Genomic DNA, 26,243 nt, shown 5'->3' on the forward strand with positions numbered 1-26,243 from the left:
AGATAAAAAAGTAAAATACATTTAAATTATTAATAAAACAATTAATATTATTTAAATAATTAATAAAAACATGATTTAGATTACCTACTTAATAAATAACAGTTGATTAAAATGAGAAAAGTATATATATATATATATATATATTAGTAAGTAAATCTAAATTATTTTAAATAATGAATAAAATAATGATAATTAAATCATTAATAAAAATGTTTTAGATGAACTAATAAATAACAGTTGTTTAAAATAAGAAAAGAAAAATGGGAAAAAATGGAAAACAAGGAGATAAATAAAAAAGTAAAATATATAAAAAATATAATAAAATATAAATAATATAAAATAATAAAATAATTTGAATAAATAAGTCAAAATGGATTTAAATAAATACATATTTGTAAACTGCATTAATAAATGTATATATTATATTATATTAATAATTAATAAAATAATTAATAATAATTAAACAATAAAAACATGTTTTAGATAAACTAATAAATAAATAACAGTTGATTTTAAAAAACAGATAGACAAAAACATAATATTATAAATTAAAATAAATGTAAAAAGTAAAATAAATAATAAAATGATTTAAATAAATAAATACTTGTAAAATGCATTAATAAATAAATATCAGTTGATTACAATAAGAAAAGAAAATTTACTTAAAAATAGAGAAAAACAATACAAAACAAGGACATAAATAAAAATGTAATATAAATAATACAGTTATTTAAATAAATAAATAAATAAATCTTTATTTAAATAATTAAATATTTGTAAAAAGCATTAATAAATAAATTGAAACTGATTTAAATAAATAAAAAACAGTTGATTTAAAAAATCCAATTAAAAACATTAAACTGTCCAAATAAAAACAGATTGAACGTGTTTTTAAAACAGTGATTTAAATAATAAATAAACAGCTGATTGAAATCAATAACAAAAAAATGTAAAAATATATGAATAAAAATAACTGCAAGCAAATAAACATCAACAGAAAAGTGCATTTCAGAATTATTTAGCTGTAAGTGTGTAATTGTCTGTAAATTAACACGTCTTCCTCACTCCTCTAACCCCTCCCACTCAGAGGCCCCGCCCACTCCCGCGGTGATCTACGGTAAACACGCAGCACGTCATATCCCATAATGCCCTGGGCTTGTGTGTGTGGTGAGGTTGATGGCGCATGCTGTCGTCTGCTCTGGTTGTGGAATGGCTCTGTTGATTTCACACGAAGGCGTCTGTGGAGTTTGCATGACTCGTCGTGTGAGTGCGCTGTGATTGGTGCGGCTGATGATGTCATCGCGAGGCATGTGCTCGTCTGATCACGTGATCACGAGTCCATGAGTTGATTTGTGTTTGTGTTGACAAAAGCATGCTGTCATTAACATGCAAAGTGTGAATCCAGGACTCTGTTCTCTGAGATCAACCATTTTTTTCTAGATTAAATTTACAAATGTACTCACTAATACATCTGAGGTTGAATAGCTGATTGTTATATATCAAATTCTGTAAACATCCCTTCCTTTCTGTCTAAAGTATTAGAAAAAAGACAGATTTGTCTCATTTGGACAAACACAGTCTGCATGAAGCATTCGAGTCTGGTTTTCGCCCTCTCCACAGTACAGGAACTGCTCTTTTCAGAGTAGTGATTGACCTCTGACCCTGCTGCCCTCATCCTTCTGCTCATCTGATCTGAGTTCAGCTTTTAGTACTGTTTTCCATTCAGTATTTTATCTCGATTATCTGCTATCGGCAGATCTCTTTTACCGTGGTGTACCTCAAGGTTCGGTTCTCGGGCCGCTTCAGTTTCTAATCTACATGCTTCTTTTTGGTCAGATCACTCAGCCTCATGGTCTGAACGTCCATAGTCATGCTGATGATGCACAAATCTATCTTACTGTCTAGCCTAATTCTGTTTTTCCTCCCCTTTCAGTCACTTCCTGTCAAACGCTGACAAAACACAACGTCCCGCCATTCATAATAATAATTACCATCCATTCATATTGATCGAGTTACATTAAATTCTTCACCCTGGGGTTATGATTGATTCTAAATTATGCTTTGAACCTCATATCAGCAGGCTTGATAGGGCCTGAGCACCGAGGTGCATTTTTTAGTGTCTAAACGCGCTGGAAAACTCATTAAACTCTGCAAAATTTACATCTGATATGGGTTTTAGAAGTGGGATAGCGCCACCTGTTCACATTTAATGAAGTGCCCCTCCTGCTATGTTTCACGTACACGTATGAAAATTGGTGCACACATGTAACACACCAATACCCACAAAAAAGTCTCTTGGAGCAAAATCCAAAACCCAACAGGAAGTGTATTTTGAATTATCTCTGCATATTTTGTCATTTTTGTCATTTTCATGCATTGTATTTTAACGAACTCCTCCTAGAGGTTTATTCAAATCAACACTAAATTTGGTCAGTCTAATGTAAAGCCCTTTGTGACGTTAAATTGCGAAGATCTAGAGTTTTCGCTGGAGGGCGTGTCCGTGGCGGCCTGTCAAATTTCGATGATTCGCCATGAAAAAGGAAGTTGTTATAACTCAGCCATACAATGTCTGATCTGCCCCAAACTTCACACGTTTCATAAGAGTCCTGGCATGAACATATGTCCTGAATGTATGCTCATGACCAAATTCACATATAACCATAGCGCCACCTGCTGGCAACAGGAAATGACTTGTTTTACACTAACTTTAACATGCAATGTCTGATCTGTCCCAAACTTCACATTTGGTAAGAGTCCTGGCTTGAACACATCTAAAGACCAATATTCCATTGTAATCATAGCGCCACCTGTTGGCAGCAAGATATGTCATGTCTTACACTAGCTCAAGCATGCCATGTTCAATCTGCACCAAACTTCATATGTTTGACAAAAGCGCTGACCTGAAGACATGTACATGCCAATATTCAGTTACAGACATAGCGCCACCAGCTGGCAGCAGGAAGATTGGCACATCTAAATGACTTTGACATATTCCTTCTATATTTATCACTTTAAGTGCATATTGCACACCGTTCGCTGTTTTCCTAAAGCCACTGGGTGGCAGTGAACCAGGAAGTTGTTATAACTCAGCCATACAATGTCCGATCTGCCCCAAACTTCACAAGTTTGATAAGAGTCCAGTCCTGAAGATATCTACATGCCAATATTCTGTTACAGTCATACCACTACCTGCTGGCAACAAGAAGTGACATGTTTTAATGACATCAACATTATATTCAGTCAGTCTAATCTAAAGGTCTTTTCGATGTTAAATTGTGAAGATCTTGAGATTTCGTTGAAGGGCGTGTCCGTGGCGGTCTGACAAAGTTTAAGGTTTCGCCATAGAAATAGAAGTTGTTGTAACTCAGCCATACAATGTCCGATCTGCCCCAAACTTCACATGTTTGATAAGAGTCCTAAACACATACTAAACACATCTGAAGGCCAATATCCAGTTATAGTCATGGCACCACCAGCTGGCAGCAGGAAGTTTGGCACGTTAGTGACTTTTGCTATATTTTCCTCCTATTTTTATCACTTTAAATGCAATTCGTGCACCATTCGCTGTTTTCCCAAAGTCACCGGGTGGCGGTGATCCCGGGTGCGAGGGCCCTTTCATTGCTGCTTGCAGCTTTAATTAAATTCGGTTTTCTCTCCCTTCACAACATTGTTTGTATATGAGCTCTGCTCATCACAAAGACACAGAAAGTGTTATTCATGCTTTCATAACCTCACATCTGGACTATTATAACTCTTTTGTTTTGTGGCCAACCTACTAAACTAGTTCAAAACTCCACTGCTCATGCACATTCAGTTCAAAATACTTGTCCTACTTTTTAAGGCCTTCCATAGTTTAGCACTTTCATATCTTACAGAATTAATACACCCTTATGTTCCTGCCCACACTCTTAGATCCAGTTCTGAGAATTTGCTAGAAATACCCAAGTTGGGTGTAGACCTAAACTTTGGAATAAACTGCCAAAACATCGACTGTCCTCTCACTCCAGACCTCACCTATTCACAATATATTTCGTTAACTGATTGTTTGTTTTCATTGTCAGATCTATTCTTATTTTGGTTGTTGTCTTGTATGTTAAATGTTATATTCTTGATTGTATATCTGTATTATTTGCAGTGTTAGGGGTAATGCAAGCAATGCATGTTGCGTAATCAATTTACTTTATTGAAGTATCTAGTAAAGTAACACATTACTTTTTAATTTCCAAGAAAATATCTGAGTTACTTTTTCAAATAAGTAACACCAGGTACTTTGTTTTCCCATTTATTGACTGACAGCTCTCCTGTCCCCATGTTGAGAGAAATCAGAAGTACAGAGGTGTTGTGTGTGCTGTGTGAACATGATATTTCTGAAGATCTACACTAAATGTCAACATGCATTTACTCATCTCACTCGCATAAAAACAGATGCACTCTTCATCAAAATAAATTAAAATGGTGAAATGTAAAATATGACGCAAACCTGCAATAATTATATATGTTAAATAACACAAATATCCTGTATGTATTTAATCCCATTTTATTAACCAATGTCTTCGCTGCCGACCTTTGATGATCAAAGTAACTAAGTAACGTAATTACTTCTTTAGGGAGTAACACAATATTGTAATGCATTACTTTCCATAAAAATTAATTAACAGCATAATTAGTTAGTTACTTTAGGGGGTAATGCAATATTGTAATGCGTTACTTTCCATAAAATGTAACTAAGTAACACAATTAGTTACTTTTTTAGGGAGTAACACAATATTGTAATGCGTTACTTTCCATGAAAAGCATCTAAGTTACGAAATCACAATATTGTAATGCACTGCTTTCCATAAAATGTAACTAAGTAACGCAGTTAGTTACTTTTTAGGGAGTAACACAATACTGTATTGCATTACTTTCCATAAAATGTAACTAAGTAGCATAATTAGTTACTTTTTTAGAGAGTAATGCAATAATGTAATGCATTACTTTTAAAAGTAACCTTCCCCAACACTGATTATTTGTATTACGTAAAGTGTCTTTGGGTTCTTGACGGCACTATAGAAATAAGACATATTATTGTACTATTATTTATTAGTGCTGTTTGACTCTACAGAGCAACCGGGAGCACCGACCGATCTGGAGCTGACGGATCCGGGAGTGAGAAGCGTTCAGCTCACCTGGACACCTGGAGATGAACACAACAGCCCTATCAAGAGTACGACACACACACACACACACCTGTGTTCATGTTTTTACAGCTCTTTGAATTGCTGTTGGGTGTGGAGTGTGTTTTCTGAATGACCTTGCGTTCTTGCCACGTCAGAGTTCCTGATCCAGTACGAGGACGCTCTCCACCAGAGCGGCGTGTGGCACAATTTGACCGAGGTTCCTGGAACCAAAACCACGGCTCACCTGAAGCTCTCTCCGTACGTCCACTATAGCTTCAGAGTGCTGGCGCTCAACGACGTGGGCTTCAGCCGTCCCAGCGCGGCCTCGCACCAGTATAGGACCAGCCCCGCAGGTACGGCACACGCACGTTCACGCTCGCACGAGTGTTCGCACGCATCCGCTCGCCTCTAACGCGTCTCTAATGCCCGCAGCTCCAGACGAGAACCCCAGTGAGGTCAAAGGTCACGGCACTGAACACAATAATCTGGTCATCACTTGGAAGGTGAGACGCTGATTGTTAATAAACATCTCATATGATGCTTATTTACCTTAAATCAATTTCTTTTTCCATTTAAATTTTTCTGAATGTACAATTTTACAGTTTTCATTTTTATGGATTGAAAATTAAATTGAAACAATTTAGTAAAGTCCCAAAAAATGTTTCCCTTTTTTTTCCCTTTAATTTCTGGTTCTGTTTTAATGGTAAAGAATACATTTAAAGCATGTACAATTCATTGAAATTATGATTTTACTTTATTAATAGTGTATTAAAAGCACTTGATCAATAGTTTAAAAAATTGGGGCCCTATCAAAACTGTATTTTTTTTTTTTTACCAAATTATATTTTTTTCTTAACCTTTAAGAGAAATCCAAAATTCCATATGTCCTGTTACAATTTTTACATTGTAATAGTTTAATACATTTTTAATAATCAAAATGCATGTCTTAGCAGTTTAATTCATAAAACATTAACAATTAAAATATAAAAATAGGGTATTATGATTTTCTATTTATTTATTTATGTGGGGTTTTTTTCAGGAATTGTGTTGTCTGTTTTTTTTTTCTGTGTTTATGATTTAATATAAATGTATTATCAAAAACAGTGGTAATCAAATTAGAACATTCCTGAAAAAAAAATGTTTTAATTATTTTATTCGTATTTTTACTATTAATTACAGAAGTACATAATTTCTTGACATTAAACCATTTCCTGTGTGTATGTGATGATAAGTTTTGGCTCTGTGGAGATGAAGTTGACGTGTGAATGCTGTGTAAGCCGTTCTGTGTTTGTGTTTGTGTTGTGCAGCCGCTGACGCCTCTACAGGCCAACGGTCCCAATCTGAAGTACAAGGTCATGTGGCGCCAGCAGGACACGGAGAAGGAGTGGGCGTCGGTGAACGTGGCTAACGTCTCTAAGTTCGTGGTGTCGGGGACGCCCACGTTTGTGCCGTACGAGGTGATGGTTCAGGCGCTGAACGAATACGGTCCCGGACCCCAGCCCAGCCCTGTGATCGGATACTCCGGAGAGGACTGTGAGTGACGCTTTCAGCACTTCACACGCCTTTACATGCTTGTAACACCGCTAATCCCACAATGCACCTGTGCAGTTCCGTCGGCAGCTCCGGGTAACGTGCAGGTCCTGGTGCAGAACAGCACGCTGGCCGAGGTGCGCTGGAGCCCCGTTCCGCTCGAATCCGTGCGCGGGCGACTGCGGGGGTATAAGGTACGGCTCCTCTCGTCACGTGACCGACTCTACCGGTCAAATGATTCTGAACAGTCAGATTTTTACTGTTTTAAAGAAGTCACTTCTGTTCACCAATCCTGCATTTTTTTAAGATGGCTTGACAAAGCTACTTGCTAATCATGCTAAAAACATGCTAGCGACATGCTAGTAGCTTGCTAATCAGGTTAGTAACATGCTATCGACATGTTAATCATGTTAGAATCATGCTAGCAACATGGTAGTAACTTGTTAATCATGGTAGCAACATGCTAATAACATGCTAATCATGTTAAAATCATGCTAACAACATGCCAGTAACTTGCTAATCATGTTAGAAGCATGCTAGCAACTTGTTAATCATGATAACAACATGTTAACAACTTGTTAACAACTTGCTAATCATGCTAGAAACATGTTAATCATGCTAGCAACATGCTATAAGCATGCTAACAACTTGCTAATCATTAGAATGATGTTAGAAACATGCTAGCAACTTACTAATCATGCTAGAAACATGCTAGCAATATGCTAACCATGTTAAAAACATGTTAGCAACATGCTAATCATGCTAGCAACATGCTAGTAACTTGCGAATCAGGTTAGTAGCATGCTATCGACATGTTAATCATGTTAGAATCATGCTAGCAACATGGTAGTAACTTGTTAATCATGGTAGCAACATGCTAATCATGTTAAAATCATGCTAACAACATGCTAGTAACTTGCTAATCATATTAGAGACATGTTAGCAACTTGTTAATAATGCTATAAACATGCTAGCAACATGTTAGTAACTTGCTAATCATGTTAGAAACATGCTAGCAACATGCTAATCAGGCTAGAAGCATGCTAGTAACTGGCTAATCATGCTAGCAACATGTTAACAACATGCTAATCATGTTAAAATCATTCTAGCAACATGCTAGCAACTTGTTAATCATGCTATTAACATGTAAACAACATGTCAATCATGCTAAAAACATGCTAGCAACATTCTATCACCTGACAGACTGTTTTGCCTTCAAAACATTCAAACCTATTAAAATTACTTTAAACTTCAAACTATTTTAGGCTGAAAACCATTAAACTTAAAACATATTACATTTTTCAAACTTTTTAAAACTTTCTGGATCGACTTTCTCAAGCCAACTTAAAGTTTGTCTCGACAAACTTTTTTATCTAGTTTGATTTAAAGTTCAGCAAAAACTGTAAAATTGTGAAATATTTTTTACTATTTGAAATAACTGCTTTTTATTATATATATAAAATATAATATTATTATAATATTATTTGAGATAAATGCTGATCTTTAGATCTTTATATTCATCAAAGAATCCTGAAAAAAAAAAAAATACTGAACTGTTTTAAATATTGATAATAATAATAAATGTTTGTTGAGCAGCAAATCAGCATATTAGAATGATTTCTGAAGGATCATGTGACACTGAAGACTGGAGTAATGATGCTGAAAATTCAGCTGCGCATCACAGAAATAAATTACAGTTTAACACATATTCACATAGAAAGTTGTTTTACATAGTAAAAATATTTCAGAATTGTACTGCTTTTGCTGTACTTTGCATCACATAAATGCAGGCCTGGTGAGCAGACGCCTTAAAAAAGCATTAAAAATCTTACTGTTCTAAAGCTTTTGACTGGTAGTGTACTCATGATTAATTGCTGATACTCATGATTAATCGAAGGTTATTTTCAAACGTAATTTACAAACATTCACTTTTTGTTTTCTTTCAGTTGAATTATATATCTATTATAGTTTTAGTGAATATTTAGAATACTTTTTCTTTCTGTTTAGTTTTGTATTTTTGTTATTTTTATTAGTTTGTGTGTTTTTGTGTATTTATTTTTATTACATTTTAGTTGATTTATTTTGAGTTCTTTTTGTACTTTAACCGAGGTTGCGCTGTCGTCTGTATTCAGGTTCATTACCAACGCGAGCGCAGTTTACACCGACACAACTCTCATCACGGCAAACAGAGGACTGAGATCTTCAGCCCCAACAAAACCAACGGGAAACTGCCCGACCTGCTGCCGTACAGCGTCTACAGTCTGCACGTGACGGCCTTCAACGGCCGAGGAGAAGGTCCCGCCAGCACCGTGGAGCGCTTCGAGACGCCCGAGGGTGGTAAGAGAGACGTGAACGTTTCCGTCAGACGACACGATCAAAAACTAAACTACATCTAAAGTGGCATTTAAATCAATCGTTAACAACTGCATAAACAACGTTCTAAATACAAAAACTATTGAATGTAGAAATATAACATTTAATTTAATAATTAAACATTCAGTTCTAAAACTAAAATCACCAGTAGGTGGCAACAAGTCACTGTTTTAATGAGCGAGTCATTGATTGATTCATTCATTCAACGGATTTGTTCAAACGGCTGCTTCATTCAGGAAAGAAATAAGTAACAATCTTCATGAATGAGTCACTGAATCACTGATTGAATCACATGCTAGAATCATGCTAGTAACTTGCTAATCATGCTACAAACATGCTAGCAACTTGGTAATCATGCTGGAAACTTGCTAGCAACTTGCTAATCATGCTACAAACATGCTAACAACCTGTTAATCAATGCTACAAACATGCTAGCAACACATGATAATCATGCTAGAAACATGTTAACAACATACTAGGAACTTGCTAATCAAGCTAAAAAAATGCTAGCTACTTGCTAATCATGCTATAAACATGCTAGCAACCTGCTAATCATACTAGAAACATGTTAGCAACATGCTAACAACTTGCTAATTATGCTAAAAACATGTTAACAACTTGTTAATCATGCTAGTAACATGCTAATCATGCTAGAAACAGACTAGCAACATGCTAATACCTTGATAATCATGATTAAAACATGCTAGTAACATGCTAATCACGCTAGAAACATGTTAATAACTTACTAATCATGCTAGCAACATGCTATTAACATGTTAATCATGCTAGAATCATGCTAGTAACTTGCTAATCATGCTACAAACATGCTAGCAACTTGGTAATCATGCTGGAAACTTGTTAGCAACTTGCTAATCATGCAAAAAACATGCTAACAACCTGTTAATCATGCTACAAACATGCTAGCAACACATGATAATCATGCTAGAAACATGTTAACAACATATTAGGAACTTGCTAATCAAGCTAAAAACATGCTAGCTACTTGTTAATCATGCTAGAAACATGTTAGCAACCTGTTAATCATGTTAAAAACATGTTAGCAACTTGCTAATCATGCTAGCAACATGGTAACAGCTTGGTAATCATGTTAGAAACATGCTAGCAACCTGCTAATCATGCTAGAAACAGACTAGCAACATGCTAGCAACTAGGGTTGTCAAAAGGTACCGGGTTTGGTACTTTCAGTACTGAAATTTTAAAAACGTCCGTTTCCCGCTCACATTTGAGCGCTGTTGAACCAACTTTTAAACATCGCTGATTGGCCGTAGTGTTCACATGCTCAACAGACATGACTGTGATTGGCTACAATGATAAGCGCTTCACACTCCTCACTGAGCGCTCACCGATAAGCACAATGCGCTGTTTAAAAATCGTCTCAACAGCGCTCAAATGTGAGCGGGAAATGGACGTTTTTTTATACTAACAACATGTTAATTATCTCTCTGTCTCTCTATCTGACAGACTGCATTCAAACTTAAAATTCAAACTATTTCAAACTGAAAACCATTAAAACTTTCTGGTCCGGCTTTCTCAAGACAACTTAAAGTTTGTCTGAAGTTTGACAACTTAAAGTATTAAATAATGATCATTTGCGTTCCAGTTCCTGGCGCGCCGTCCTCCTTCCGGGTTTCTTTCTCCGATCTGGACTCTCTGACGCTGCAGTGGGGTCCACCTCACGAGAGGAACGGCCGTCTGACCGGATACACCATCAAATATCAGACCGGTGAGAGAAAACGCACTCTAATGTTGATCTGATGGTGTTTCCAAAAGCTCATGCCACATCACAACAATTACCTCCTTCAAGAGTTTCATTCATTTTTGAGTTGCATTAATTTTGACTTTCTTAGGTTGTTTAGAAATTAAAAAGCTGAACATATTCCTCTTTAAATATTATTAAATGTGGTACAGTTTGCATGTGTTGTACGTGTTTCTTTAAATGTTCGTCCTTGTTCGTGTTGCTTGAGTCAGTTTGAAGCAGCAAACAGAACAAACGAGCGTCTGTAAGCGTAGTTTGTGATTGGGTAAAATAACGTGACCCCGCCCCTTTCCGCTCCTGTCCCGCCACCAGTCGACAGCAAAAATGATTTGGGTCTGCTGGAGGAGCTGGATCTGCCGTCCAATCAGAGCAGCTTCACACTGCACGACCTCCCTCACAGCACGCGCTACAAGTTTTATATCAGTGCCAGAACGCAGAGAGGAGCCGGACCCGCGCTCACCGAGGAGGCCGTCACCGTCATTGACAGAGGTACGTACGCTAGATAGGGTGCACAGCTGTTTCCGTATGTCAATTTTATCTGTTCTCTGTTTACTTTTCTACTTCTACTCGTCTCATGTTTGTGTATCTGTGTAAGACAGCACAGTCTTATCATACATACTGTCTGTGTTCATATGTAGATTCTGGGTTGTGTGAACGCAACCACTCATCATACCTGCAATGAGTGAAAATATATAGTGTGTCAGCTGTGTTTTAGAGTGAATTGAGGCACGGTGTTCGTTTACACACGAGCAGCTCAGAATCCAGGGTTTTCAGAGTCTTGGTTCTCAGTAAATTCAGCGAACTCAATCTCTGCACATGCTGTGTTTAACATGCATTTGGGAATGTAACGTACACTAGTAATGCTTTTTCACATTGCCAGAACAGAGGATTACAGCTTTTTACTAGATTTGCAATGAGACACGTTTGTGAACCTGTCTCCCTGCTGTTTTCCACCAAAATAAAATCCAATACTTGTTTCTGACTAATTTTAAGGTGCTGATTCTGAAAAAAGTGTCTGTTTTGCTCGTTCACATTACACTTTCCCTCTAAATTTGATGCATTTTGTAGCATTTTTGCTTTCAACAACCATATGTGTGGTGAAGAAGTCTTGCATTCTTCCTCAGTCAGCAGAAAAACACCACAGACACTTTCCTGTCTGAATCTGAGCCAGGTTACAACGGTTTGATCAATTTGTAGAATATTTTAGCATGTACTTGCAAACATGAATCAAGTGTTTTAGTGTATCAAAACAAAGACAGCAAATTATACATTTTGTAAAATAAAAAATGTTCTTTGACATAAAATGTATTTGAACATACTTTTCCACTCCATTGCATATTGTAAGTTAAATAATAATTAATAATTTTCAATACTTCTTTTTGTCAAAATTTTGGCATTTACCTGCTTTTGTTGTTTTGTTAAGTGCATTAAAGCTGATGCACAAAATTTAAAAGATTTTCGTTCTTATTTTGTGGGGGAAAAAAAACTAAGTAATGGAAAGTTGTAATAAATATTTTTGAACTCTGCATCATCAAAGCAGGCAATATTAGGGTTTCCATGATTTTTTATAAATGCCCTTCTTCTCCCTAATGTAGTGGCATTGTCACTAGCCCCGCCTCTGCACGCTAACGCCACATGTTATTACACTACTCACATGTGTTTGGACCCCTTGTAAACAGAGCCGCTCATGTCATGACACTCACTGATCTGGAGGTCAGGGGTCACTGTGATGGGCTGATGATGTCTCTCTCTTTCTCTCAGCGCCGCCGGTCGCTCCTGCGTTTGGGAACGTCAGCTCATCCGTGAGCGAGGACGGAGCGCTGATCAGTTGGGAATACTGGGGCCCCGAGAAACACCTTTATGTTGAATATGTTATAGACAACAGTAAGAATCCTGCATGCGTGTGTCGTGAGGATGATGATGATGAAACGCTGAGCATATACATTCCCATGAGTAGAGCTCCTGTAGTAACTAATACACAGTCATCTACCCCGCTGAACAGATCAACCTCCATGCTGGTGTGCAGGTGGTGACCCGTCTGTTCAGCAGGGTACACTGCAAAAAATTGTGTTCCTATTTAGTACTTTTGTCTTGTTTTCCAATACATATATCTAAACATTCAGAGAAATTGATCAAAATGAAGTGAGTTTATACTTAATGTAAGAAACTACAGGTGAACAGGGTAAAAAAGTTTTCTGAAATGTTATATTTAATATGCATTAATTTGCAAACCTTTCCACAAAATATGAACATTGGATAAAGCCAGGTTTAAAAATTCTTGTTTGATTTTGTTGACATCTGTTTTTACAGAGGGGATTTTTAATTTCTCTTTGTATCACTCCATAAATCATAAAAACAAATACATTTTCACCATGTTTTAAGAATAAACTCTCACATAAATCAGTGTAAATGAAATATGAACAAACCCTTCAGTAAAAACCTTCAGAATATAGAGAGGAATAAAACTCTAAGTTTTCATGCATGTTAGTGCTGCTGAAGTCAAGAAACAAACTCACAACCTTTAAATATAGGCATTTCAGCATGTTTTTAGAAAGAAAATGTTACATAAGTCACTGTGAATGACATATGAACAAATCCTTCAGTAAAAACCTTCAGAATATAGAGAGGTATAAAACTCTAAGTTTTGGTATATTTAGTTGCTGCTGAAGTCAAGAAACAAACTCATTACGTTCTAAATATATGTATTTTCATCAAGCTTTTTTTATATATATATAAATAACCTGTTGTAAAAAATGGTGTGAATGAAATATGAACAAATCCTTCAGTAAAAATCTTCAGAATATAGAGAGGAATGAAACTCTAAGTTTTGGAGTTTGTAAGTGCTGCTGAGGTGTAGAAACAAACTCTTGACCATTAAATATAGACATTATTGCGATGTTTTTAGGAACAAAATATTCTATAAATAAGTGTGAATGAGATATGAACAAACCGTTCAGTAAAAACCTTTAGAATATAGAGAGTAATAAAACTCTAAGTCTTGGTTTATACAAGTGTTACTGAAGTGGAGAAACTAACTTTGATATATTTGAAATCCACAGATGCAAATAAATACAGTGCAATATAACATAAACACTTAAATGCGCATTTGGACGTTTCATTCCACTAGTCTGAAAAAAAGCCATGATATGGAAGCAAAACAGACTCAAATTGACCAGGGCATGAAAAGAATAAGGGTTTTGCTGTAGTGTCTCACCAAAAAAAAACAAGAAAAATATGCAACTCGGGAGAGAAAATCCTGTTTTCCCATTGTATTAGGTTTATTTTTCTGACCTCAGTTACAGATATTTTTTCTTGTTTTAAGTATAAACAAACACTTCATTTTGAAAACATTTTAACCTTCAGACCGTAACTGATGTTATTGTGTATGTATTTTTTAAACTGGGAAACAAGACAAAAAACTGAGGAAGTACATGAGTTTTTGCAGTGTAGTTCACCAAAGGGTCATAACAGTTCAGTTGTTTTGTAGATTAATTGCAGAGCTGTAGTAGATGGGTAGTCAGAATTAACTCCAGATTGACAGCAGGTGTAGAGAGCTAACTTGCCCGTGTTTGAATGTGAGGATGCTGAAGTGGTTCCTGTTGTGCTGGAAACCCTCAGGTGATGAGAGTCTGGCAGATGAAGACTGGCACACAGAGATGGTCAACGGCTCTCAGTTCCACGTTCTTAAGGGTTTGAAGAAAGGTTTGGCCTACAGGGTGCGTGTGGTGGCCCGGGGTCACGACGACCGAGCGGTCCATCTCTCTGAAGTGCTGTTGGTTAAGGTCCCAGGTGAGGCTTCATCTCAGCCTCAAGGCCTTGTGGGATATTTGACGGCTGCGATGCATGACGGCCGTTGTGTTGAGATGTTAAAACGCATGAAGCACGTCTGTATGTCCTGCACGAGTCCGTCTGTGCTCATGATGTGGGTCAAGTGTTATTGTTCATTGATCGAACAGCATGATTGTATCCCATAATCAATACAACCTGCAAACGTGATTTTCTTACTTAGTATTTTTGAGTTGTTTTCCAGTATGAACATTCTTACATTTACTTGAGATGCAAACGTAGGATATTAAATCTTGTTTTCTGAAGAATTCTGAATTTTTTTTCTCTCCTTCAGCATAAACTCCATTGTGATAAATTTCTCAGAGTTTCTGCATTATGTCTTAAGTAAATGTATCTTGATTTAAGAATGTTCAGATATTTGTACTGGGAAACAAAACAGAAATACTGTTAAAGAACATTATTTCTGCAGTGCTGGTCAAGTTTCCCTTACCTTGTTTGAGCGTTTGTGTCTCATGGCTGTGTTCACGGCGTCTGATCTTCTGTACCCCGTTGGAATCAAGCTGTTTAAAGTTGAAGATCTGCACGTGTCTCATGCTCTTCCTCCTCCTCTTGTTTCTCAGCGATGGTGAGTCCACAGGTGGACATCGCCACTCAGGGTTGGTTCATCGGTCTGATGTCAGCCATCGCTCTGCTCATCCTCATCCTGCTTATCATTTGCTTCATCAAGAGGAACAAAGGTGGCAAATATCCAGGTGACTATGACTTTATTATCATTGATAGTGTTTATTATTATTTTGAATTTGACGTTATAGTTTCTCTTTATTTTAATTTTCACTTTAATTTAAGTTTTAGTAGTTTTGTTGTGCTTTTCATTTTTGTAATTTGTTTTTTTCTTTTTAAAAAAATAATAATTTACTACAAACAATGAAAAGAAAACATTGTTAGCACTGCTTATTCTTCTTAAGTCATTAGTACATATCTAAACATTATATCAAGAAGCATATTAAGAAGATATAAAGTGTTGTTGTCAGAGAAATTGATCAAAATAAAGTGAGTTCATTTTAAAATAAGAACTACAAAAAAAAATAGCTACTAGGTATCATATCACCATATTTGCCCAACTCATTGATGAGTTATGTTTTCCGAAATGTTCAATTAAATATGCACTAATTTGTAAACTTTTCCACAAAATATAAACATTTAATAAAGTCAGGTTAAAAATTCTTGTTTGAATTGTTTGACATACTAGAGTTAAAGGTTTTTACAGAGGGGATTTTGAACTTTTCTTTATATCAATCCATAAATCATAAAAACAAATGCATTTTCATCATGTTTTAAGAATAAACTCTTATATAAATAAGTGTAAATAAAAGATGAACAAACTCTTCTGTAAAAACCTTTAGAATACAGAGAGGAATAAAACTCTAAGTTGTGGTGTATGCTAGTGCCGCTTAGGTGGAGAAACAAACTTCAAATCTTTACATATAGGCATTTTCACCATGTTTTTAGAAATAAAATGTTAAATAAATCAGTGTGAATGATATATGAACAAACCCTTAAGTAAAAACCTTCAGAATATAGAGAGGAATAATACTCTAAGTTTTGGTCTTTGTAAGTGCTGCTAAGGTGTAGAAACAAACTCTTGACTATTCAATATAGACATTTTCGCTATGTTTTTATAAATAAAATATTGTATAAATAAGTGTGAATAATATATGAACAAACCCCTTAGTAAAAATTGCTCAGAAAATAAGACTTCTTAAGTCATTTGAAACAAGACAAAAAATACTGTTTAATGCTCAATGTGTTTGTATTGTTTAGATGATAAATGCCATTGTGTGACTTTTATGTTTGTCTCAGTTAAAGAGAAGGAAGATGCTCACGGAGACCCGGAGATCCAGCCCATGAAAGAGGATGATATCACGTTTGGAGAGTACAGGTGAGAGAGCACTGACCTGACCCTTGACCTCTGACCCCTCAGGAGACTGACCCCACCGCACCAAACCCACCGATCCGAGAAGGAGAACAGATGAGAACCTCTCCACGACGTCACCTTCATCTTCTCCTCCGATGGATCTGATCCGGTCTGATCTGCTGTTGGTGGTCTGATACGGATTCTCGATCAAAACATCAGTGAACTCAATGATCCGGCAGCGTATTTTCTGTATCAGAGTATAGTTCTGCTCATTTTCTTCCTTGATCCAGAATAATCCTGCAGATGTTCGTTTTGTATAATGACGTCGGATCTGAACCGAAGCTGCCGGTTTGCCATTTAAAGTCTCTTCCTGCGTTATTCTGCACGCGTGCGGGAGAGAGACGAATGAACGCACTTTACTCCTGTTTAGCAATATTCTTTTATATTCCCCGCTTCATTAAATGATTTCCTTTTTATATGCTGATTTTGGACATTATTGCAGATGTTGATCTGTCCTCGATGTGAATCTGACAGCTGCTCTTCACCTGACACAAACAGGAAGCCATTACTGGAATTTTATTTTATTTTATGTTATTACTGGAAAAATATTTACATATGTAATCCACCTGAAATGTTACATTTTTAGCTCAGATATTTTCAGATTGTCTTGTAAATTAAAAAGTAATGCGTTACTTTAGTAGTTACTTGAAAAACAAGTAATCTAAATTGCAATCGTAAACTGCATTTGCCCCCAACAGTGATCAAATCTTTACCTTGATCGTAGTGTGAGTCACCATTTGCCAAATGTAAATGCAGAATATGAGTGTGGATTACAGGATTGTTCAATTCATGAATGATAACAAATGAAACCAACTCACGTGCAATGGTAAAACAGACATTCATGAATCAAAGTCGATTCAGCTGCTCTGAATGAACACAGACTCATCAGTTCCACATTACTGTCTTAGTATGCAATGTTTAGTAGCTCTGATTCACGTCTGCTGTGACGCTCGTGCAGCAGAGTCGCTGGCGTTCGTTCCTCCCGTTGTCTGTAAGTGCCGGTCTGATGTGGGAAGGTAAGCGGGAATCTGCATGCGCGAGGAGAAAAACACAACCATTCCAGGATCACACTTCACGTGAACCGTTAACGCGTCGATCGCCAGACCAGAGAACGAATCACAGACAGAGTAAAGGGCTGTTCACACAGAACACGTGTTTTTATTCCAATGGTCTACTTTTCCACAGTGGACCAATCAGAAATTGCCAGAGGCGGGGCAAGCGTTGCAAACTTTTGTTTACAGTTCTGAGTTGGCATGACAAACTGTTTTTATTTCCATTATTGCATCAGGACTCAAAAGCACATCAAGAGACCCTCGAGTTCTGTGCTGCACTTGATGCAAAGATGTGTTCTGAGTGAATGGCCCCTAACAGAGCCGAATGCTAGAGTAAATGTATCAAAAACTAATATTCCGATTAAATGCTTTTAGCTTTTATTTACTGGGGTTATACAATATTTTTTGGACTTTAAATGTATATATATATTATTTTATTTAAAAAAATGTGTGACCCTGGACCACAAAACCAGTCATAAGGGACAGTTTTTGGAAGTTCAAGTTCAAGTTCAATTTATTTATATAGCACATTTACAACAGCCTTCAGGCTGACCAAAGTGCTTCACAGAAAAGCATAATCGTAAAACATACCCCAAAAACAATACACACAAAAATAAAACAACCCGTTAACACAACTGAATAACAGAATTAATAAACTAAAGAGAAAAAATAAGTTTTGAGCAAGGACTTAAAAGAAGACAGAGAAGGTGCCATTCTAATCTCTAAAGGCAAGAGATTCCAAAGTTGAGGCCCTGCTACCGCAAATGCCCGTGCCCCTCTACGCTTGAGCCTCACATGTGGGACTACTAATAGAGCCTGGTCACAAGATCTTAGTGTTCTAGAAGGAGAGTAAAGGTGAAGAAGTTCACAGAGGTACACTGGTGCTAGGTTATGTAGAGATTTATAGACAAAAAGAAGGATTTTAAAATGAATTCTCTGAGAAACTGGCAGCCAGTGTAGATCTTTCAGAATCGGAGTGATGTGTTCATGTTTACGACATTTACAAAGAAATCTTGCTGCAGCATTTTGTACAAGCTGTAGGCGAGCAATTTGAGATTTGGAAATACCGCAATATAAGGAGTTGCAGTAATCTAGACGAGACTTAACGAATGCATGAACAGCCATTTCTGAAGTTTTGGGGGTGAGAAAGTGTTTCACTTTAGCAAGTAGTCGAAGCTGATAGAAGCTGGATCCAATAACGACGGCGATATGTTTATCAAATTTTAAGTGCTGGTCAATGAGGACACCAAGGTTACGCACCTGCGATGAACTAAAGACAGATAAACTGTCCAGGTCAGGGCTAAAACTCTGAGAGTTCTCATTAGGACCAAAAACAATTACCTCAGTCTTGTCTTCATTTAGGAAGAGAAAGTTTTGAGCTAGCCATGATTTAACCTCCTCTAGACACTGCAAAAGATTAGTGATAGCAGTAGCGTTGTTTCTTTTGATGGGAAGTATCATCTGCATAGAAATGAAAAGATACACCATGTTTCCGAAAAATAGAGCCCAGAGGTAACATGTAGAGAGAGAACAAAGATGGAGCTAAAATAGAGCCTTGTGGAAGGCCACAGGTCAGAGGTGCCGGGGAGGAAGTGAGTTTTTGGAAATGGAGATTTATACATCATGAATAAATAAGCTTTCTATTAATGTGTGGTTTGTTATGATTGGACAACATTTGGCTGAGATACAACTATTTAAAAAAATCTAGAATCTGACGGTGCAAAAAAATGTAAATATTGAGAACATCACTTTTAAAGTTGTCCAAACGAAGTTCATAGCAATGCATATTACTAATTAAAAACTAAGTTTTGATATATTTACGGTAGGAAAATATCTTCATTGAACATGATCTTTACTTAATATCCTAATGATTTTTGGCATAAAAGAAAAATTGGTCATTTTGACCCATACAATGTATTTTGCCGTTTGCTACAAATACACCCGTCATACTTAAGACTGGTTTTGTGGTCCTGTTAACTTTTATAAAATGTAAAAATATTTTAAACTATTATTTTTATTTTGTGTTCATTTGTGCTAAATGACTTCTGAAATTGTATCAACAAATACAGAACAACAAAAATCCATATTTAATAATAATAATAAAGATCAATAAAACCAAAAACAGAAAAACCTATGAAGGCGTCATATAGTATGAGCTTCTCTGTTCTTTCGTAACACGGCAGGAGTTTCATGGGAAGTGTGGCTACATCCATTCATGATTCATGTATGATTTGAAGTTTTTCCCAATCCGTTTGTGTTTTAATCGCGACTGATGTGTTTCGTTCATGAAACACCAGCAGAATCTCTTCAGGAAGTCTGTCGAATGAATCCGATTTCAGCTGGTGTTTCATGAATCAGGCTTTGTAATGTCACGATGTTCATATTCAGACTAATGTTTGAATCACAGCTTGATGAATCTGTTTTTCATCTTCACGCTTCAGATGTTGAGATATCGATTGCGCTTCATCCATCTTTATTCCTCTGAAAGTCTCACGTGATGCTTTAATTCTTGTTTTGAAGTTCTGGCAGGTTTTGTCTCTCATCCTGTCACATGTATGCGATTGTACATGTGACGCTGATCCTGCATGTGTGTCCATCTTTTGAGTTCGATTTGCATCACCATTCACCCGCATGTGGTTTTTCTCCTAGTGACGAGGACCATAAACCGCTCAAAGGGAGCCGAACGCCGTCCAGCGGAACCGTTAAGCGCGACGGCAGCGACGACAGTTTAGTCGACTACGGAGACTCCGGAGACACGCAGTTCAACGAGGACGGCTCGTTTATCGGACAGTATAGCGGGAGGTCGGATAGAGACGCCGCGCACGACAGCTCCGAGCCGCCGTCTCCGGTCAATGCCATGAACTCATTCGTGTAGGACGACGCTTCGGTTTACTAGAGACTAAACGAGCCCGACGCTCGAGACGGACGCGACTGAAGCGGACTGGACGGACGGATGTCAAAGGACGTTTAACAGGGCTGTGTTCACAATAGCACACTATCATACTACAGCAGTATGTACTATTATGCAATCATCTAGATATCAGGCAAAAATTTAAACATTTTCATTTATGGTTTGATCACTCAAGACGGAGTCTATAACTTAAGGAATACTTCCCTCAAAATGAAAATGTGTTCAGGCCGTCCAAGATTAGGACGAGTTTGTTTGTTCATCAGATTTGTAGAAATGTGTCATTGCATCACTGTCTCACCAATGGATGTGAATGGGTGCCGTCAGAACGAGAGTCCAAACAGCTGATAAAAACATTATAATAATCCACAAGTAATCCACACCACTCCAGTCCATCAGTTCACATCTTGAGAAGACAAAAGCTGAAACAAATCCACCATTAAGACGTTTTAAACTAAAATCAAAGTCCATATTCCAGTGGAAAAATCCATTTTCTGTTGTCTCTCACATCAAAATCCAGCCACATATTTGTTTTAGAGCTGTTTTGGCTTGAAAGCAGTGCTTGATCTGTGCAGATTTCTCTCCTGATTCAGACCAGACCGCTTTTTCACCAATGGATGTGAATGGGTGCCGTCAGAACGAGAGTCCAAACAGCTGATAAAAACATCACAATAATCCACAAGTAATACACACCACTCCAGTCCATCAGTTCACATCTTGAGAAGACAAAAGCTGAAACAAATCAATTATTAAGACATTTTTAACTAAAATGTGAGTTCAAATCCAGCCTCCTAATTGTTTTTCAGAGCTGTTTTGGCTTGTAAATGGTGCTTGATCTTTGCAGATTTCTCACCTGATTCAGACCAGACCACTTTTTCACCAATGGATGTGAATGGGTGCCGTCAGAACGAGAGTCCAAACAGCTGATAAAAACATTATAATAATCCACACCACTCCAGTCCATCAGTTAACATCTTGAGAAGACAAAAGCTGAAACAAATCCATCATTAAGACATTTTTAACTAAAATGCAAGTTCATAATCCAGTGGAGTCCATCTCCTGTTGTCTCTCACTTCAAAATCCAGTCACATATTTGTTTCAAAACCATTTTGGCTTGAAAACAGTGCTTGATCTGTGCAGATTTCTCTTCTGATTCAGACCAGACCGCTTTTTCACCAATGGATGTGAATGGGTGCCGTCAGAATGAGAGTCCAAACAGCTGATAAAAACATCACAGTAATCCACATCACTCCAATCCGTTAACAGTGATAAAGTGGTCTGGTCTGAATCAGGAGAGAAATCTGCACAAGCCAAAACAGTCCAGAATGGCTCTAAACAAATATGTGGCTTGATTTTAATATGACTGTTTAACAGGCGGAAGTGTTATTATGGACTCAATGTATTTGAGTTAAAAATGTCTTAATGATGGATTTGTTTCAGCTTTTGTCTTTTCAAGATGTTGACTGATGTACTGGAGTGGTGTGGATTAGTTGATGTTTTTATCAGCTGTTTGGACTCTCATTCTGATGGCACCCATTCACATCCATTGGTGAGCATGTGATGGAATGACACATTTCTCCAAATCTGATGAGGAAACAAACTCATTTACACCTTGGATGACCTGTGTATGACTACATGTGCATTTCTGGGTGAACTATTCCCGATGTGACGGCAGCAGCACACTACGTTCAGTGTTGATCATGTGATGACGCAGTATGCTAGTATTACACTATGAACGCAGCTGATGTATCCATGCATGATGACATAATTCTACTCTGATTCTGAGAGATGCAGACGCTCTCACTGTATTTCAGGGCGCTGCTGAAGTGTTTAACAGTTTGCTAATGACAGTCACAGACTCTTTAAGTGCTTCAACACTGTAGTCGATGTCAGGTGCTTCCAGAGCGCAGCATGAGCCGCATCGCCCCGCCGCCCTCATCGTGACCCGCATGTGAACCCGTGCAGTTCCCATAGCAACCCAAACCTGCGATGCTGAGAGGAACCCGATGATGATGATGCTTCATCTGCTTGACTGCAAATGTCAAACGTGAGTTTGTACGCTAATGGAGGATCGTCGTCAGGCCAATCGAGCGCTTTTAAATATTCACATGTAGAAATGAGACTAGAGGACATTTCTATTGAGTGAATCCCTCGCCGGCTCATATTTCATCCCAAAATCAAAAGGTATTTGAAATTATATTTCACAAAAAGAAAATTGAGCCTGTTTTGAGGATCATTCATTCTTTTTTGCATTATGACATTATGATAATTAACTATGTTATATGTTTCTAAAAATATGATTCATTTTCTTGATGTGTAAAATATAATTTATTTTTTGACTTTGGGATTTTACATGTAATTCACTCTATTTACATTTTGCCTCGTTCAGTTTTTGTAGATCTGCTCGTCAGAATGAACATTGTGTGTGTGTGTGTGTGTGTGTGTGTGAAAGAGATTTTTATGCTTTTTTCATAACTTGCATCAAGTTTGAATTTGAAATGTTAAATGTTGTTTTGTAAAGATATTTTGTTACTGTAAATAAAGCGAGAGTTTGTGTGGCTTGAGAACTGAAGTGCAGGTCGTGTGTGTGTGTGTGTGTGTGTGTCAGTGTTTTATTCCCAGCAGCAGTATTTATCTCTTTTCATTCAGACTCTACTGTACCGCGGCTCTTCATGCTCTCAGTCTTTGTAAAGGGATTTTGTACTTTAATCTCAGAAGTGTTAGAGATTTACTAACCTCGCGTCTCATTTTATTCAAGTTTCACTGGATGATATTTCAGCATCTAAATATAATATTCATAATAATATTGAATGAATAAATGTATTGCATTATACATCTCTCTTCTGTTTGTCGTTTCTGATGTGCTGATCAATATCTGAGTGTATGAGATCCTGTATCCCATAATGCACTGCACTTGACCTTCCATTTTCAGTGTGACGAATGAACCAAAGTTTTGATCAGAGTGACGTTTGTACGGAAATTTTTATTTAAAATGCAGAATAGCTTAATTTGATGACATCAACATGAAACCTGATGCCATCAACTCAGGGGAAAGGTTTTCTTAAGATTCTGAACAAATGTACAGTAATAATAGAACATTTGTTCAAAGTTCTTTAGTCTGTAATAAAGTTCTCAAAACATTAACACAAAAACGTTATTTATACGAATGTTTTTTGAAACATTTCATACTGATGTAAATGTAACATTTTAGAAGTATTCAAAAGTAACATTCCCCTAATGTTTTTGAAACATTTAAAAAATGGAACATTCCATTAGCAGAACATTCTTAGAACATATTTTTTGTAAGCTGGAATTCCCTGAATGTTTTATCTATTGTTTACATAACTACAAAAACAAAACAAACAAAAACAACAACAAAAAAAAAAACGGTTTTAACATTTTAAAGTTTGAATGTTCTGAGAACACTCTGAACTGTAAAATAGTTTTCACCAGTTTCAACTTAAAAACTTTTTTAACAGCTGTCTTATAACTTTAGGTTAAATCAACTTAAAAGTACAAGTGATTTCAACTCACAAGCAGTGTTGAGGAAAGTTACTTTTAAAAGTAATGCATTACAATTTTGCGTTACGTCCTGAAAAAGTGTTACGTAGATGCTGCGTGCTGGATGGAACGAGACGAGAGACGAGATAACAAGCAAAAGGTTTAATATAATCCTCAGGTAGCACAAGCAGAAACAAGCAGGAAGATCCACACACGTAGTAACCTTAATAAACAACATTAAAGACCGACAGAGAACTCAGGATACAAACAGGCTTATAAAGGGTGTGCTGATTACCAAGACAGGTGAATGGGATGACGTTAACAAGGGTTAAACCAAAGCAGACAGATCGACGGGGGAAGACAATGGGAGAAACCAAAACAGTCCAATAAACAGAAACACAAGGAGACATGTAACATTACTCCCCCCTCCGAATAGGCGCGACCTCGCGCCGTAGGAAACAAAAAACAAAATAAACAAGAGGGGCGAAAAAACAGCAGCAAAACAGAGTCCATGTGGGGGGAGGCTTCGGCGGAGGACGGAAAACAAAAAACAGAGTCCTTAGAGTCCATGGGGGCGACGAAGGTGGGAGGAGCCAGGGAGGAAACAGGAGGGACCCGAAGCAGGAGAAGCAGAGGGAGACCCAGACCGCAGCCATGATGACCCACGGTGGAGCCGATGGAGGGAGGAGCCATGGTGGAGGAAGGGCTGACGACTCCAGGGGGCCGACCGACAGAGGCGGAGCAGCTGGCGGAGGAGCCCGAGGCGGAGACGGAGAGCCGAAGATCCAGGGCGACACCGAGGATCCGGAGGGCCAAGGCGGAGCCCTAGGCTCTGGCGACCAAGGCGTAGGCGGAGATCCGGAGGTCCGCGGCGGAGCCGGAGCGACAGAGGATGGAGGCTGTGCCGGAGGGAGGGAGGAGCCCAACAGAGCCGGTGGGATGGAGCGACGAGGCAAAGCCGGAGGAGTGGAGTCCCGAGGCGATGGCGGGACAACGACCAACCAAGGCGGAGCCGGAGGGACGAGGGAGCCCGGTGGAGCTGGTGGGCCGACGGGCGACGGTGGAGACGAGGGCGCTGAGAGCCGTGGTGGAGCCGCAGGGTCGGAGGGCCGAGGCGGAGTTCTGGACTCTGAGGCTGGAGGCGGAGCTGAGGGATCCTCCAGCCCTGACGCCGATGGAAGCTGGCAGACCCGCGGTGAGCCCACTGCACAGGTAGTGGGCTGAGGGTGAGCAGAGGGGCTGTCAGGGGACAGCGGTGACCAGACAGACAGAAGAGGGGGGGGGGGTGGGAATTCCATACCGACAGGTAGATCATGACAGGTAGGTATTTCTGTAGAAAAGTCTATTAAATCTCCAGAGTTAGTTTCCAGAACTTCAGTAAAGAAGTCAATCAAGTCCCCAGAGTTCAGTTCAAGCTCACCCCCAGCGGTGGTGCAGTGGGCAGGGCTCTCCATAGCCCTCTCTTGCTCCACGCAGCACTCCACCGTTGCGGTAGTTGTAGCCGGCTCTCGCACCTGGTCGGACGTGTTGGGCTCTGGCTCTGTGGCGATCCTTTGCTCTGTCGCTCGTGGCTCTGGCTCGTCATCCGCGGTGGGCTCGGGCTCATGCTCCGCATGTCGGGGTGAGGGTTGGCTGGGTTCTGGGTCTGGAGTGGGGCTGACGTCCTCCTTGACGAAGTCAATAGTCCATGACGATCCACAGGACGCCAGCACCCACTCGATGTAGTCCGGCAGGCTCTCTTGAGGACCCTCTCCGGATAGCAGCCCCTTCGTGGTGGTGTTCAGTCCTGCACGGTAGAAAGTGCAAAGGCTGCTATCCGGGAAGTGGGAGTGTTCTGCCAGGAAGATGTAATCACGGGTGTGGTCCTCAAGAGAGCGTTTCCCCTGCTTCAGGATGATGAGGAGAACAGTAGGGTCCATAATAGAAAATCAAAAAGAAAAACACTGAGAAACAAGAAAAAAAAATAAACGCAGGGGAATAACGCCGGTTAAACTGTTGTAGGTCGGTCTTTCTGTTACGTAGATGCTGCGTGCTGGATGGAACGAGACGAGAGACGAGATAACAAGCAAAAGGTTTAATATAATCCTCAGGTAGCACAAGCAGAAACAAGCAGGAAGATCCACACACGTAGTAACCTTAATAAACAACATTAAAGACCGACAGAGAACTCAGGATACAAACA

The 26,243-nt window shown here is 38.4% G+C and overlaps 1 protein-coding gene across 10 annotated transcripts in view; it reads left to right on the top strand.

Annotated features, from left to right (window-relative positions):
- Window positions 1-22,469, top strand: part of LOC127157330 (neuronal cell adhesion molecule-like) — a 93,115-nt gene extending 70,646 nt beyond the window's left edge. For 3 of the 10 annotated variants that reach the window (XM_051100561.1, XM_051100562.1, XM_051100564.1), the window contains 13 exons: window positions 5,105-5,206; window positions 5,315-5,512; window positions 5,592-5,662; window positions 6,467-6,692; window positions 6,768-6,883; window positions 8,822-9,026; window positions 10,684-10,806; window positions 11,152-11,328; window positions 12,601-12,723; window positions 14,458-14,628; window positions 15,246-15,377; window positions 16,486-16,564; window positions 20,302-22,469. In XM_051100561.1, the coding sequence (XP_050956518.1) occupies window positions 5,105-5,206; window positions 5,315-5,512; window positions 5,592-5,662; window positions 6,467-6,692; window positions 6,768-6,883; window positions 8,822-9,026; window positions 10,684-10,806; window positions 11,152-11,328; window positions 12,601-12,723; window positions 14,458-14,628; window positions 15,246-15,377; window positions 16,486-16,564; window positions 20,302-20,527 (1,949 nt within the window). In that variant the 3' untranslated portion in view covers window positions 20,528-22,469. Of the gene's footprint in view, window positions 1-1,087; window positions 1,118-5,104; window positions 5,207-5,314; window positions 5,513-5,591; window positions 5,663-6,466; window positions 6,693-6,767; window positions 6,884-8,821; window positions 9,027-10,683; window positions 10,807-11,151; window positions 11,329-12,600; window positions 12,724-14,457; window positions 14,629-15,245; window positions 15,378-16,485; window positions 16,565-20,301 lie in introns of all 10 variants that reach the window. The other 7 variants (XM_051100565.1, XM_051100566.1, XM_051100569.1 and 4 more) reach the window with 3 other exon arrangements.
- Window positions 22,470-26,243: the final 3,774 nt, after the last annotated feature.

This window comes from Labeo rohita, unplaced genomic scaffold, assembly GCF_022985175.1.
Source record: "Labeo rohita strain BAU-BD-2019 unplaced genomic scaffold, IGBB_LRoh.1.0 scaffold_104, whole genome shotgun sequence".
NCBI classification, from domain to species: Eukaryota; Metazoa; Chordata; class Actinopteri; order Cypriniformes; family Cyprinidae; genus Labeo; species Labeo rohita.